Here is a 15,264-nt window from a genome sequence, read left to right as displayed (position 1 = left end):
AAGACAAGACCGTACAAAGAGGAGCTCACCAAAGACATTAGATTTCTAGGTCAAGGCTACATCTAGATGGGCCAATAATAAACTGGTGTGCTTTGGGGCACAGTTTCAGGCATATTCCCGCTCCATCCACCCACCGAACCATTTTTTTAATACTTCTATGTACTGGGTGCTTTGGTAAATTCTGCACCTGTGAAGATGTTAACAACCCAGTCTTTGTTCTCAGGAAGCTTCCACTTCATCAGAGACCCACAGTGCAATGTTGCAAGCACAACCATCAATGCAGCCCCTAAAAGGAGTGAGAAAGGTTGGGGGACAGGAGGGAAGGGCAGAATGGTTTGGGTTGGGCCAAATGAAACAACTAGGGAGGAAGAGAGGCAGTTACAGCTGGGGGAGAAGCAGCCTAGTGTGAATAATGATGCACAAGCCACCCCCTCCTGTTTGAGTGAAGTTTGAGGTTGGTCTACAGGGTTAGGCTGGGGCAGATCTTACTGGGCCATGCATGCCGAGCCTAGGACCTTGGCCTTTATCCCACAGAAAAGGGGAGATTTGAGGTCTTCTTCTTCTTCTCGTTCTTCTTTTTCTTCTTTAGGAGAATGGCCTGATTGGATTTTTCCTTTTGAATTGAATTCCATGTTGTGTATTGCTAACTAGTTGAAAGATGAGGGAGGGAAGCAAGGCTAGAAGCAGGAAGGCCAGTTACAGGATTTTTGTAGTTTCCCATATAAGCAATGATGAGGTCCTGAATTAAGTCATTTAAGATATTGCAAAGGAATATGGATGCATTTTGAATTACAGGGTAGCCTCTCCAATCTTCTATATGGGATGGTGGAGGCAATCAGGAGCATGACTGGCTCTCACACAAGGTAAGTTAGGTGAGGTGGTCTAGGAGAAATACGAGTGAAGAGGTATGGACATTTGAAGGAGGGAGAGAGCACAGCTGATTCGAGGAAAATGGGAAATCAGGCCAATCTTCAGGGGAAAGGTAACATTTTGAGACAGGACTTACTTTCCCCATGGCCATTATAGTAGAGTAGGGTGACATTCAACAAATTCAGGTCTGGAAGCCTCTAACTTTTACCCCTTTTCAAGTTTTCACTTCCTTCCCTTTTGGTTTTATTTATTAGTGATGATACCTAAAAATTAACCTTCCATGGTCAGTGAAACTACAAATACTAATGTCTTTAGTGAAAAGCTCTGTACTTCCCTTGTCAAGGTACTATGCAAGACTTAGTGGAAGATGAGCCATTCCCCCCAGAAACTTGAAAATTAGCTTAATAAAGAACCACAGATAAGAAACAGTAGCCAGTTAGCATGAGCTCTCTCATGTGGGCCTCTCCACAGTAACACTTGAGTGCCCTCACAACATGGCGGCTGGCTTCCCCCCAGATGGAGTGATCCAAGAGAGACAGATCAAGGAGGAAGATGCAGAGCCTTTTATGGACTAGTATCAAAGTTACACACTATCACTTCCGCCTATTCCATCTGTTAAAAGTGAATCACTAAGTCCAGCCCACACTCAAGGGGAGGGAAATTAGGCCATGCCTTTTGAAAGGAGGAGTGTCAAGAATTCATGGATGTATTTTAAAACCACCACAAACCTACTAATGATTTTTAAACATTTTTCCATATGTCCTTTATCATACGTGTGTGTGTGAATATGTATGTATTTGTTCAAGACAAAGAAAGAGAAAGGAAGGAAGGAAGAGAGAAAGAGAGAGAGGAAGGGAGAGGGGAAGAGGGGGGAGGGAAAGGAAGGAAGAGTAACCAAATAAGGCAGCATGTGTTGAATCCCCAATTTATGGCTCAAATAAGAAATATCCTAAGAGTTAATAGGCTGGAGGGGCTGCTGTAGGCAGGGAGCAGCCATAGGTCATTCAGAAAACACTGGTTTTAAGTAGGTCCTTGGGGGTCTGGTATGATTCAAATAGGCAGAGGAGCGAGGGGAGGAAATTCCAGTAGGGAGAAATGAAATGTACAAAGATACAGAAGCACAAGGTGCAGGTTATACTCAGGGAACAAGTAAAGGGTAGTTTACCTTGAATGGGCATTTCACACTACCTCTACAGGCTGCTGACTATAATATCAGTGGGACCTAAGGTATGGTAATTGGTCCATCGTTTCAGTTGGAGAAATCATGGGTCATCCCCAGGCACCGAAATTTTAGGCAAATACAATGAATCATTTGTTATTGCTGTAACAGTACACATTATTTTTGTTCTTAAGCCTGTGAGTCACCTGTCCTGGACCAGCCTTGGCTGGCATCCCCCTTCCATCCCTCCAATAGGCTAGCCTGAGCAGGTTTTCATGGTGATGTCAGGGGTCCAAAAGGACTCGTGGAAATACAACAGCACTTTTTAAAGCTTCTCCTTTTATCATGGCTGCTAACACCTCATAGATCAAAGACAGTCACCTGGCCAAGTCCAAATGCAAAAGATGGGTTAACAGGCTGCATCTTTTTAGTGACGGGAACGGCAAAGCGACAGGGCGAAAGGAGAGATAGAGAACTAGAACGAGAGACGCAGTCAGTGCGCTACGTGCACAGGAAAGAGAATTCTTCTAGAAGTGAGCATTGACCACAGAGACGGTCATTGTCAATATACATCGTATCAGTATTCCTGAAAAACGTGCAACCAAATAAATGCTAGACAACTTCTCATTTCTAGCTTTGCCCCCCCCAAAAAAGAAATTTTTTCCCCCCTCTTTCCATTTTAAATGACTCAGTTTCTGCCAACATTAACGTTGACAGAGTGATGTCGCTTCTTTCCTGGGGCCAAGAACAAAAAACCAAACGAACAACGACAAAAAAACAAGCAGTTTTCTGTTGTCAAGGGGGAAAAAAGAAGAAAGAAAGAATAAAGCCAGAGAGAGAGTGTTATTCTATTACCTTGGCAATCACTGCGTTGTAATTGTATCAGCTAAAAAGAATGTAAAAACGCACTTCCTGAGTCAGACGGAGGGAGAGAGCCAGGAATGGACAAAACGGCACAGGAACGTACTAACGAAAAAAATTCTTTCCCAGTTCCTGGAAGATTAAGAAAAAAGAAATGTTTTTTCTTTTCCTTCAGATTTGACATGCACAAGTATTCCACAGAAATCCCAGATATTTTAGCCTCCTCTCCGAAGCATGTAGGCCCAAAACTTATTTCGACAGGGACCTTTTCACATAGGGAATTTTTTTAAATCTTTTTTTTTTTTAAAGATTTTATTTATTTATTTGACAGGCAGAGATCACAAGTAGGCAGAGAGGCAGGCAGAGAGAGAGGAGGAAGCAGGCTCCCCGCTGAGCAGACAGCCCGATGCGGGGCTCGATCCCAGGACCCTGGGATCATGACCTGAGCCGAAGGCAGAGGCTTAACTCACTGAGCCACCTAGGCACCCCTCACATAGGCAATTTTACAGAAGAGCTCATATCACCATGTGATGGGTATTACAAATCCCATTTTACAGATGAAGAAACTGAGGCTCAGAAGAATCAACTGGCCAGGACTGTAAGGATAGGAAATGGCTGCCTTCTTGCTCTTGGCTCAGTGCTTTTATTTTTTTTAATATTCATTCCAGTATAATAAATATACAGTGTTCTATTAGTTTCAGGTGTAGAAATATAGTGATTCAACAATTCCACACATCACCCAGTGCTTACCATGATAAGTATACTTCTTAATCCCCATCCCGTTTCACCCATCCCCCGCCCACCATCCTTCCGGTGACCATCGGTGTGTTCTCTGGAGTTCAGAGTTTGTGTTTCAGTTTGTCTCTTTTTTCCTTTTTTCTTAAATTCCACACGAGCGAGATATTATGGTATTTGTTTTTCTCCAACTTATTTCACTTAGCATTATACCCTCTAGAGCTATCCATGCTGTTGTAAATGGCAAGATTTCTTTCTTTTTTATGGCTGAGTGATATTCCATGGTGCATACATACCACATCTTCTTTATCCATTCATCTACCGATGGATGCTTGGGCTACTTCCGTAATTCAGCTATTGCAAGTAATGCAGTAAACATAGGAAGGTATATATCTTTTTCAATTCGTGTTTTCATATTCTTTGGGTAAACACCCAGTAGTGGAAATTACTAAATCATAAGGCAATTCTATTTTTAACTTTTGAGGAACATCTGTACTGTTTTCGGTAGTGGCCGTGCGTTCCTGCCAACGTTGCAAGAGGGCTCCGCTTTCTCCACATCCTCGGGAACACTTGTTTCTTGAGTTGTTGATTTTAACCATTCTCACAGGTAAAGTGACAGTGCTCTTCCCATTGTACCTTCTAGCTTGCCATTCATGATTTCAGAAGGCAGAATGTGTGTGGGATAGAGTGTGACTGGAGGTTGGCAAAGAAAAACCTGGGGTCAGCAGGAAGCTGGGCATGATTCCCCCTGCTTGAGCTCTTCCAATTCAGGGTAAATTGAGAGTCACTCCACAAGTGCTGAACTTGCCAAGATACAGGAAGCCCAGCGACTGAGCCCACATTCATGGAACATCAAGCAGTGACCCCACAGGAAGGGATCGTGGTGACCTCAGTCAACGCCCTGTGGAACAGAGGAAGAAACAGGCCTTCAGCGGGCCCAGCTGTGAGCTGGACCTGGGCTGTGACCTTGCCCCTGAGCTGTGACCTTGCCTCCATAATGGGAGAATGATACTTAGGTCTCTTCCCACTTGCCTAGCTCCACCAAGAGTTAACAACTAGTTAACCTAGACTGAAGAGGTTTTTGAGGTGTGTGGCAACCCCTCCTATCTGTGGGGGAAAAGCCTGAACTGGACTTCTGTGGGCAGAAGCAAAAGCCAGGGTGATGGGTGAGGGTGGGGGTGGAGTTTGGGGGTATAAGACGGGGAATTGGGGCACTAGCAGAAGAGAAAGAGCAACAGATGGGATTCCTAGGCCATTGGCTGTTTCCAGATATTCCCTTGGTAAGGGCTATTCCTTCAATTTCCTACCAGGGATTAAGTGACAGCCAGCTCTGATTTTTGAAAAAGAGAGTGCGGGCGGGGGGCACCTGGTTGACTCAGCTGGTAGAACATGCGACTCTTGATCTCAGGGTTGTGAGCTCCAGCCCCATGCTGGGGGTAGAGTTTACTTTAGAAAAACACAGAGTGAGGCTCACAATAGGTCCCAAAGAGAGGAGAAAGAGAGAGGAGACAGGAAGCTGGCTTTGCCTGGGCTCTGGGTCCCTCCTACACCCGCAGATACAGATGCCCATAAAGTAGCTCAGGTGTCTCCTACCCTATTCAATAGTCACATTTTCTCCCTAGCTTCTTACTACGTCTTTCCCCTCCTCTTCAAACTTCTAACGGTTTCCCAGTGTCCTGTTTTCTGTTTGATTTCCTAACTCACCACCACTTCGGCCCACTGCAATCCTGGGTGGTTCACACAAACATCCACGGTCACAACAGTGGACACCGCTCGGTTCTCCCCTATGCTCCGTCTTTGGGGGCACCAGGTATGCACCCCCACCGGCAAACCTGCTTGCAATTCTTTCCATCCTCCTCTGATGGCACTCTCTCCAGGATCCTTCCTCAGCCCCATTGGGCCCTTTCTCACTGGATCCTCCTCCCAGCCCACTCCAACACTGTGGTCTTCTCCTGGGCTCTCAGCAGCCCTTTGCTCCACACGCTGCTCTCATCCCCCATCTGTGTGCTGACAACCACAGATACACGTCCAACCCTGTCTTCTCCCTTCAGTGCCAGACCAGTCACCTAGCTGGTGTGGAACATCTCCTTCTCCCGAAGGTCCCCCTGGAAACTCAAACTGGAGTCTGACCCTGAAAGCCTTGTCTTCTCTCATTGGTGGTGTCCATCGTGGTTGGATGAACCAATATCCTCCCAGATCCATGCTTGGCCTCCACACTCCACATCCACTTCTTCCTCAAATCTTTTATGAACTCATCCTACCTGTTGCTGTCATATCCAAGGGTCTCAATTTTTCTGCTGGATTAACACAGTTCAACTCATCTTTTGGCCTTGCTTGCACACCTAGTCCCAGTACCAGAACAATCAAACATGTCAACATTGCCACGCATTCTCCTAATTAAGGTGTTCCAGTGGCTCCCCAGATATTTCTAGAAGATTGAGTCCGAACTCCTTGACTTGACCTTTACAAGTTGGCCCTTACAAACTCTCCCACCACCTTGCCCTTCAGACACAGAACCACTTGTACTCCTCCCAACCTGTGCAAAAGCTATCCCCACTGCTTCAAACCTTGCCCCCTTCTTACCTGGGAAATGCCTGTTCATTCAAGAAACTTAAAAATCTGGGGCACCTGGGTGGCTCAGTGGGTTAAGCCTCTGCCTTCAGCTCAGGTCATGATCCCAGGGTCCTGGGATCGAGTCCCACATCGGGCTCTCTACTCCACAGGGAGCCTGCTTCCTCCTCTCTCTCTCTCTGCCTCTCTGCCCACTTGTGATCTCTGTCAAATAAATAAAATCTTTAAAAAAAAAAAAAAAAAAGAAACTTAAAAATCTAGGTTTGTAGATTGTATAATTGTTATATGATAATAACATAATTATTTCTTGCCTCCTTCTCCTACAAGACCATCAATTTCATAATGACAGGGTCCAGTGCTTACTCATCTTTCTATCTGTTCAACAAATACTTGCTGAGAGCTTAAAATACTCGGGCACTGCCGCTGCTGTACTGATTTAGAATACGTACAGTCATTCCCCCCTGCCTTGTCCACAGCTTCACTTCGTGCAGTCAACTGCGGCTTTCTGGAAGCAGATGATCCTCCTTCTGTCATGTCATCAAGAGGTCAGCAACAGCCTAACGCTATGCCCCAGTGTTTACATCATTCACCTCATCACACAGGCCTGGTACCATCTCACATCATCACAAGAAAGGTGAGTACAGGACAGTAAGATACTGTGAGAGACAGAAAAACCACGTTTGCTAGTTCTATTACTGTATATTGTTGTAATTGTTCTATTTTATTAGTAGTTATTATTGTTAACTTCTTACCCTGCCTAATTATAAGTTAAACTGTATCTAGGTACTTATAGGAGAAAAACATCGTAAATAGTAAATACAGGGTTTGGTCCTATCTGGGTTTTCGGGCATCCACTGGGGGTCCTGGAATGTGTCCTCTGCAAGTAATGGGGGGGGGCACTAGCATGCAGACTTTGGAGTCAGAAAGGTCTGCGTTCAAATCTTACTTCATTTGAGCAAATTAATGTCTGTCTTAATCTCCTTATCTCTGAGAATGGGAACTGTAACAGTAGGAACTCCATTATCTGAGGTAATTAGAGCTGTTAATCAATTAACAGAATATGTCAGGTGAAGCTGAGAACTGTAGGAGGGTTCCTGTGTATCTGACACAGGTATTCTCACCTCAACCAACACACTCATTCACCAATCTCTGGACATAGGCCTAGGTCTTTCCTTTGGGTAGGGGTCTGCTGTCCCGAGGCTCCTATCCCATCCCTGCGTAAATCAAACCTATCATGTCTTGTCATGTTCAGCTTTGGGCACCTGGGTGGCTCGGTCTTTAAGTGTCTGCCTTCAGCTCAGGTCATGGTCCCAAGGCCCTGGGATGGAGTCCCTCATCAGGCTCCCTACTCAGCGGGGAGCCTGCTTCTCCCTCTCCCCCTCTGCTACCCCCCCAACTTGTGCTGTCAAATAAATAAAAGCTTAAAAAAAAAAAAAGGCAATTTGCCTCTGTTGAGTCTTTCCAGAGAATTCTTCTCACATTTACCAACACCAGGTTAGGAAGCGGAGCTGGTGTGCTGAATCAAGATTACGTAGGGTATGACCTGCTGCAGGAGGGGGCACAAGCCACGCACACGGGGTCAGCAGGGAGCTTCCTCAGCACCCATGCTCCCCAGGGCTGTTCTGATGGAAGGTGTAGTTTCAGTGCGCTCACACAGAGGAAGTGAAGTCACAGGATTTGTTGCTTACACATCCCAGCAATAGGGCCAGGGGCAACAAGCTGGGGTGAGGGTAGCTCTCCATGCCAGGTCATGAGGGAGCAGGAGACAGAGAGCAGGGTGGCAAGCACCTATTATTTTTAAGGAGCGTTGGGGAGAGGTCACTAACTTCTCATGGGCCTGAACCTAAGTGGTTATTTTATTTTTATTTATTTAATTTTAAAGATTTTATTTATTTATTTGAGAGAATGAGCCTGAGAATTGGGAGGGTCAGAGGGAGAAGCAGACTCCCTGCCGAGCAGAGAGCCTGATATGGGACTCGATCCCGGGACTCCAGGATCATGACCTGAGCCAAAGGCAGTCGCTTAACCAACTGAGCCATCCAGGCATCCCTAAGTGGTTATTTTAAAAGGTACCCGGGGAAAAGCAAAGCAGGAACTCACAGCAGAATCCCTAAACAACAGTCCTTAGCTAAGTGTCCAGATTCTGGGCGTGGGTGGTGGTGTCCCCCATAAAATGCCCAGGCATCTCCTCATAACACCTGTTTGGCACTCAGATCTCACTGGAGCACGTGCTACGGAGTGGGTCTGTGTAAATCACAGTCGGCAGGGCCGCTGCCAAATCCAAAGAACAGAGAGGACTCCGGCGGACACCAGCTCTGCGGGTGGAGCTCAGGTGTGCCTGAGCAGCCGAGTGGTGAGCGCATCAATCATGTCATTCTGTACTGTTTTTTGAGGCTTTGATATCTAGGGCCTCATTGATCCCGGGGACTGCCTGTCCCGGAGCTAGCCAGTTCCTAGAGAGAGGAACTAACGCACCGTGAGCACGCCTTTCACGCCACCGATCCGGAGCCCAAAGTTCTGCTACCTTCTCCATCAGGGCTCCCACTCAGGACCACTGTCCCCCGCCCTGCTCATCTCAGGACCAGGTACCAGAAAACAAAGGACAACCCCTGCACCCCAGAACCCACTGAAATGATCCAGATGAATCATCCCTAAGCCTGAGGGCCCTGACTCACCTGTCCTTCCCGTGAAAACCACAAAAAAGGCTGCTGCCCATCCTTTACCCTCCCTCTGCCTCCTGATGGCCACTGGCCTTTCCTGTGTGGCCTCCCGGACTGTGGCACGGTGTGCTCCCTCCTCTTGGAATCTATGAGGAGAACACTATCTTTGTTCTGCTATCCCTGAGTTACCCAATAACAACAAAACCTGTATTTTAAAAAACAGGGTGCCACACGCCCTGGGCTGTGGGTCCAAGGAACGGAGCAGCTTCTCTCTGAAGATCCAGCTGCATGGAGAGCAGTGCATGGATAGGCCGCATGGACCTTTTACATGTCCGGAACTGCCAATCTCTCAGCCAGGTTAGAAACTAGGACACAGCCCCAGCCCCTGCAGACCTCACCATGAGAGATGCTCCCTGCCCAGGACATATACAGGGCCCACAGTGAAGGGGGGCGGCCAGCAGGGAATCAGGGTTCTCAGTATTCTCTCCTGTGTGGGCTCTGGAAGCTGGTGGCCCGTGAAGGAACACTGTCCTTACATCACAGGGGATGGCACCTCCTGGACCAGTTTGGCTCCAGACTGGGTCATGAGTCAGAAGAGCCACTGTGCTCCAGTCATGATACGGTCACAGAACCTTGGGTGTCTGTTTCCTCAGCCACAGACAGGAACAACATCTAACTTCCCGCTTTCGTGATGAAAGACCCGTAAGGTCATGAGAATTCACCGAAGAACGAGGAACTGTGCTAGGTAACAGGACCCTGGCCCACAGCTTTCTGCTGGGCAGGGCAGCTCCTGTTAAATCCACTCAGGGAGAACCTCCAGCGTGATGCCAGCATTCAGAGAGCCTGGAAGGTGCTGGAGATGTCCCCTGGAATTCAGCCATGGTCCCTCACGCAGAGGAAAAGAAAGGGCAAGGAGACCAAGATCAAGTTCCTCACACAACTTCAATTTAAATTAAACTTCCTTTAATGAAATAAAAAACAGATGGTGCATTGCATAATATTTGTGGTCACAGTATAAAACAATACAATTAGTTCATATAACATCGGATATGGACAAAAATACACAAGACCCTTTCTTTGTCTACGCGAAATCCGGCAGATCCTTATGTGCCACGCTAAGAAAGACAGAAAGTCACCTTTTTTTTTTTTTTTATCTTAGTGATCTGCACACAATATTTATCACTGAGAATTTGCTCCAACAGCAGAGGAGAACTTACCCAAATTCTAGTTCCCTTCTTCCTCTGTTGTCCTCGGTGAAGCTAAAAAAAGAAAAAGTTTTCTGAAAGTAGCAAGTTGTGTAGTATTGCTTATTATTCCTGCCAAAAAGGCTCAGTCTTTGGCTCACAGATGTCAGTGACAAAATCATAGCTGCAGACGGTCTGCAAAGCAAGAAGCAAGAGCCACGGGGGAAAACAGACAAGGGTCTGGGCGGCAGGGGCGCCATTTGCCAGGATCTTAGGGGAAAAGCCACATGGGTGGGGAGGGGGAAAAATACACAAATAAATAAATTTCTAAATTAAGATTTAAATCCAGTTGGTGAATCAGAGTTCCACCGTCCCATGAAAAAAATCTGAAAAGTTGTTAAAAAGTCAGAGTTTGTTTTTGCTTTTTTTTTTTTTTAAAGCAAAAAGTGTATGTAAACATTACAAAGTAAACAATTTAAAGTAATTTCAAGGCTTCTATCTGAACATAGCTTAGGCTCTTTCTGGGGGTATTTTTGTGATTAGGGAAAAAAAAAAACTTTTTAAAAAGTTTCTTTTTGTTAAGAAGTGCAATCTCATCCATGTGAATTGTGGCTAGGTTCTTCTTCCATTCCTACAAGTGCTTCTGGCAGGAACAACTTCCAGAAGAGCACTTTGTGGGGAGCCCTATTTGGTACAGTGACAGAGTGTATCTAAGACTTTTAAAAGGACACACATTCCAGGCCCTGGGATCTCTTCCTCCTCTGGACCAGCCCCTCCAGGCGACTTGCTGTTGGGCCGGATGATCAGAGGATGGGGTTGGGGGCCGTGCCTGAACAACCCCAGCCTTGAGCTACAAGGTCAGTTTGAAAGGAGAAGGTAGAGTGCATGAGCACAGGTTACTTCTCCTCCTGCCAAGTGTCTGCTGTGACCCATCGATGGTCTCACATCGACCTGGGGCGACCTGGTCACATGCACGGCTAGGTACCCTTTCCTCTACCAACGAGGGCTTGCACTACAATAATCCTGAATCTTCTTATAGGACTGATAAGTGTGTGGGCTCAAAGGGCACTGGTGTCACTAACATAGCACCTGTGAATAAGTGTTCTCTCTTTAATTCCCGTATATATAGTCACCTGTGACCCACCTCCTCTGACATCACATAGGCAAGAAATGACAGGTGGAAAAGACCTGAACCTAGCGCCTCAAGACCTCCCCCTCTTTCTCTGGTCGTGCTCTGTGCTCTGGTGGGGCGGATGCTGGGCCTGGATGCATCTGTGCCATTACTCTTAGCACAATGTCCACCATGAGGGGTCCCCTAGGTGGGCAGAACCAAAAGGGGAAGCTGGGTGGTGATCTGCACCCCCTCCCCTTCCTGGGGTGGGGGGAGGGGAGACTTGGTGACAAGGGCAGAATGGATTTGGGGCAGAACAGTGAGGGAAGTGGAGGGGACGATGGTGAGCTGGGGGGGGCGGTGGGGGAGTGTGGCTCGTCTGGCCCATTGTGACAAAGAGCCACACATGAATGGCCATCATTTTGTATGACTTTATTGCTCAAAACAAACGAATCTTTTTTTCCCTTGGGAAGACAGAGCAGTGTTAGACCCGTCAGAGCCGGGATAAAAGCAGAGAGGATTGCAATGTGGGCCATGAGTCACCAGTGGGCCTCAGAAAACCCCACTGGGATGCTTCTGAGAGGCCGGTGCTGTGCAGGGGCAGATGCCTTGGGGAGCGGAGGATCTCTTTTGGTCTGTGTCCTACTCCTGGTACGAGCAATCGGGCAAAACAGATTGCTCTCAGATCTACTTTGTAGGCTGTTCACGCGGCAGTAAATTGCTGGTTTCCTCCGTGCTCCTACCAGGAAAGCAAACCTATCACAAAGCATACTCTTCCTCGCTAACCCCCTGCAGGGGATCTTACAAAGACTTGAAGGACTGAAAAGGTCATGGAAAATGCATGGTTTTCTTCCAGGTAATTTCTGATTCTGTGAAGGCAGACAGTCTTGCAAACAGCAACACACCTTCACGTGAAGGAGCCCAAGCAGCCCGTGAAGTACATGGGGCATCCGTGGGGGCCACAGGCGGTCCCTGGGTGGCCAAAGCCTCTGCCGCCCACAAAGGGCGGGAAGGGGGGACGGGGACAGCCCCGGCACCACCACCCCACCCAGCATGAACTGCGGACATCTAACTCCCAGGACCCTCTTCCCCTCTCCCTGGGGCCCCCTGAGGCACAGTAGCCTCGGAAGCACTGCAGTGAGTGCCTCCTTCCCTCGTTCCCCAACGTCCCCCTCCTTGAGGACCTCCTTATTGCCCTGGACAGAGGTGGCTGTGTATTTTTCTTCATATTCATACTCATTCTTAAGGCTAAGGTGGCAAGATAAGGTGCTTGGTGGAGAGCCAAATTCTAGATTCCAGGGCCATGTCAGGGCCATGTCAGCACGCTCGCATAAAAGCAAATACCAAAGAAATGGAAAGGGGGCAGGGAAGCATTAAAATTTTTAAAAAATTAAAAAAGAAAGAAAAAAAGAAAAGCATTTGGGCTCAGTAAGAAGTTACATACTGCAAGTTTAGATTTCAAATGTCGTCTAAACCCCTGAAAATCCAGGGTGGGTAGGGTGGTAAAAGCCACCAGTTAGCCTTCAGCACAGGCCTGTGTGGGGCAGAGGGCGGCGCCGGCAGCGCTCCTAACACAGGCCCCCCACGTGGAAGCTGGCTCCCAGCGGGCGACTCCGTCCTCCCCCCGCCCCAAGACAAGAACTCTGAGAGCCATCATCCTTCCTCCCCGCAACCCCTCGAAACCAAACAGACGAACACACACAGGTCAGAGATCTATAAACTGGCAGGAGAAAAAAATTAGACGAAAGGGGTAACCATTAAAAAGCCGCAGCTGGGAAAACACACGCGTGATTGTTCTACCAGAAAGTGCCGTGGGGAGAAGAGCCGTGTGCTGGTAAACGTGTCCGCGCTCAGGACTGGACATGCAGAGAAGAGAGCGCGCCAGGTCCCACCTGAGATTAGAGAGGACTGGGTTTGAGTGTCACACACTGCACGTGAAAAGCTTGCTGTCCTCTTCCCGCCCCGAGGGCTCCGCCGCCGGGCCAGTGGCCGCTCCCTGGCGGGGCCCTAGTCCATCTCCATGGACATGAGCCGGCGCCGCTCACGCCTCGTCTCCTGGACCTCCTTCTTGCAGCACCAGTGCGAGCTGCAGTACCCGATGAGGCAGGACAGGAGCCCGATGACGGTGGACAGGCCCACGCCGATCAGCAGCGGGTACTTGAAGGCATTCAGCACTGGGAGGGACAGAGCAAGGGGATTCCAGGTCAGTGGTGCTGGAGGCAGACACCAGAAGCCCACTGCCTGCCCCCCTCCCTCCCCACAGGACAGGTAACCACCCCCCAGAGGACTGTTTTTTTTTTTTTGTTATTTTAGGTTAGATTATAATCATCTGAAGCACAGGATAACCTAGAAGTGAAATTCCATTCTGGTACAACCACCCAGTTTCTAGAAAAGAGAAAGGAAAGAAAGGAAGCAATACAATAGGAGCTTTTCTGATCAGAGACTCCGTTAAAGAAGAGGGTGGTGATGCGAACCCACGTGATTTTTCAAGTCTTCCTTCTGTAGTCATGAGGATGACCAGGTTTGTGCTGCAAACAAGCCAGCACCATGTGGCTACTGCTCTGATTGTTCTTAGATGAATGTGTATATAAAATAATATCTTCATTTAGTTTATAAACATACACAGTGCTGTCCCTTTCAAATTAAGGAAAAAAAAAACCACACACAAATACTGCAAAGTAGCAAAATACAAGGGGGAAAAAAGCTACTTTTGGTTTTGGCAACATTAAAAAAAAAAAGAAATACAAAAAGCAATGTGGCATTGGTCCCTGTTTATTAAAAAAAAGGTACTTGGGCACGACACTGAATCAGAATTGGTTGGTTTTCTAAAATTCAGAGTATCTGGGATATCTAGCACAGTGCTCTTGGAGACAGGAGCACCCTTATCTATGCAAAAAGTGAACAGATCACACCCCACCCAACTCTGTGGGGGAGAAACAAAAAAACAGGAAAAAGAATTCATTCGATGTCTTTGAATGTCAACTTGCTTTTTAGGGTTTTGGCAGGAGATGGATTTTTAAAAGTCAGGATAAGGGCATCGCACATACAGCAGCAGATGAAGCCTTAAAAAAACGTTCATAAATCAATTCTCTGCATCAAATAACTGAAGTGTACTCGGGGAGCTATTTTAAGTAACACTATAGTAAATTATCTAGCAAAGTGAATAATCGCTCCCTTGTTTGGGAATCTGGGTCTTCGTATGGAGCTACTCCATGCGAGGAATTTCTAAGATGCAAATAGGGTCTAAGTGATGAAGTTTCAGGAAGGCACAAACACCGTACAGATAGCATGCATTCAAATCCCAAGTCTCTTCTCCCAGACGCACCAGCCCTCCTTGGGCGGATGCTGGCACGCCAACGGCTGCCTGACATTTCACGCGGTTCACCTTCCGGAACAGCCCGACGCAAGATGGTTACCCCATTGTACGAAAGAGGAAACAAAGGACCACAAAAGTGAAGTCATCTGTGGACAAGCTGGGGTTTCGATTTCAGTCTCCCACAAACTGACAGCCCATCAGAGAAACACATTCCAAGGCCGCTCCCAACCCTCGGAGGTGCTGGGGCTTTAACGCTCTCCATGGAATTTCCCTATTAACATTGACTCTGAAGCTTTTCACAGAGAAGACCAGTGTCTCACTAGCCAAGGAACAACTGGCCCCACTCTGGGATGTTTGGGGAACAGAGGGGTGGGAAAGGGGCCCTCTGACAACCGAGTTAGAATGAGTCTGGCGCCAAAGCCCCCTTCCCATCTCAGGGGCCTGGAGAAAACCCCGTCTATGCTAATGACAACAGGCGGAGTCTCCCTTGTCCAAGAAGCAAAACCAGGAGGAGGACAGGAGGGGCAGGAAGCCACTCACTGCCTCCGCTGGGGACCTGAACCCACTCTCTCGATGACGTTCTTTGCCTCTGCCTGGCAGAATCCAGGCCAACCCTCTGACAAGGAAAGTGGGTTTGCACAGAAGTTAGAGAAAGCATCAGAAATCTCTCTGGAGGGGCGCCTGGGTGGCTCAGTGGGTTAAAGCGTCTGCCTTCGGCTCAGGTCATGATCCCAGAGTCCTGGGATCGAGTCCCACATCGGGCTCTCTGCTCGGCAGGGAGCCTGCTTCCCCCTCTC

General features: G+C 47.8%; 1 protein-coding gene across 1 annotated transcript in view; it reads right to left on the bottom strand.

The window, feature by feature from the left end:
- Positions 1-9,797: 9,797 nt before the first annotated feature.
- LOC111143529 (prostaglandin F2 receptor inhibitor) overlaps positions 9,798-15,264 on the bottom strand; it is an 83,164-nt gene continuing 77,697 nt past the window's right edge. The window contains exons 9-11 of the mRNA XM_022497343.1: positions 13,247-13,325; positions 12,939-13,043; positions 9,798-11,890 (exon numbers count right to left, since the gene is read on the bottom strand). Coding sequence (XP_022353051.1) covers positions 11,839-11,890; positions 12,939-13,043; positions 13,247-13,325 — 236 coding nt within the window. The 3' untranslated portion in view covers positions 9,798-11,838. The remainder of the gene's footprint in view (positions 11,891-12,938; positions 13,044-13,246; positions 13,326-15,264) is intronic.

Source organism: Enhydra lutris, unplaced genomic scaffold (assembly GCF_002288905.1).
Source record: "Enhydra lutris kenyoni isolate GAN:26980312 unplaced genomic scaffold, ASM228890v2 scaffoldscaffold9, whole genome shotgun sequence".
NCBI classification, from domain to species: Eukaryota; Metazoa; Chordata; class Mammalia; order Carnivora; family Mustelidae; genus Enhydra; species Enhydra lutris.
The sequence above is the reverse complement of the archived record's forward strand: the minus strand, read 5'-3'. Positions and strand labels throughout refer to the sequence as shown.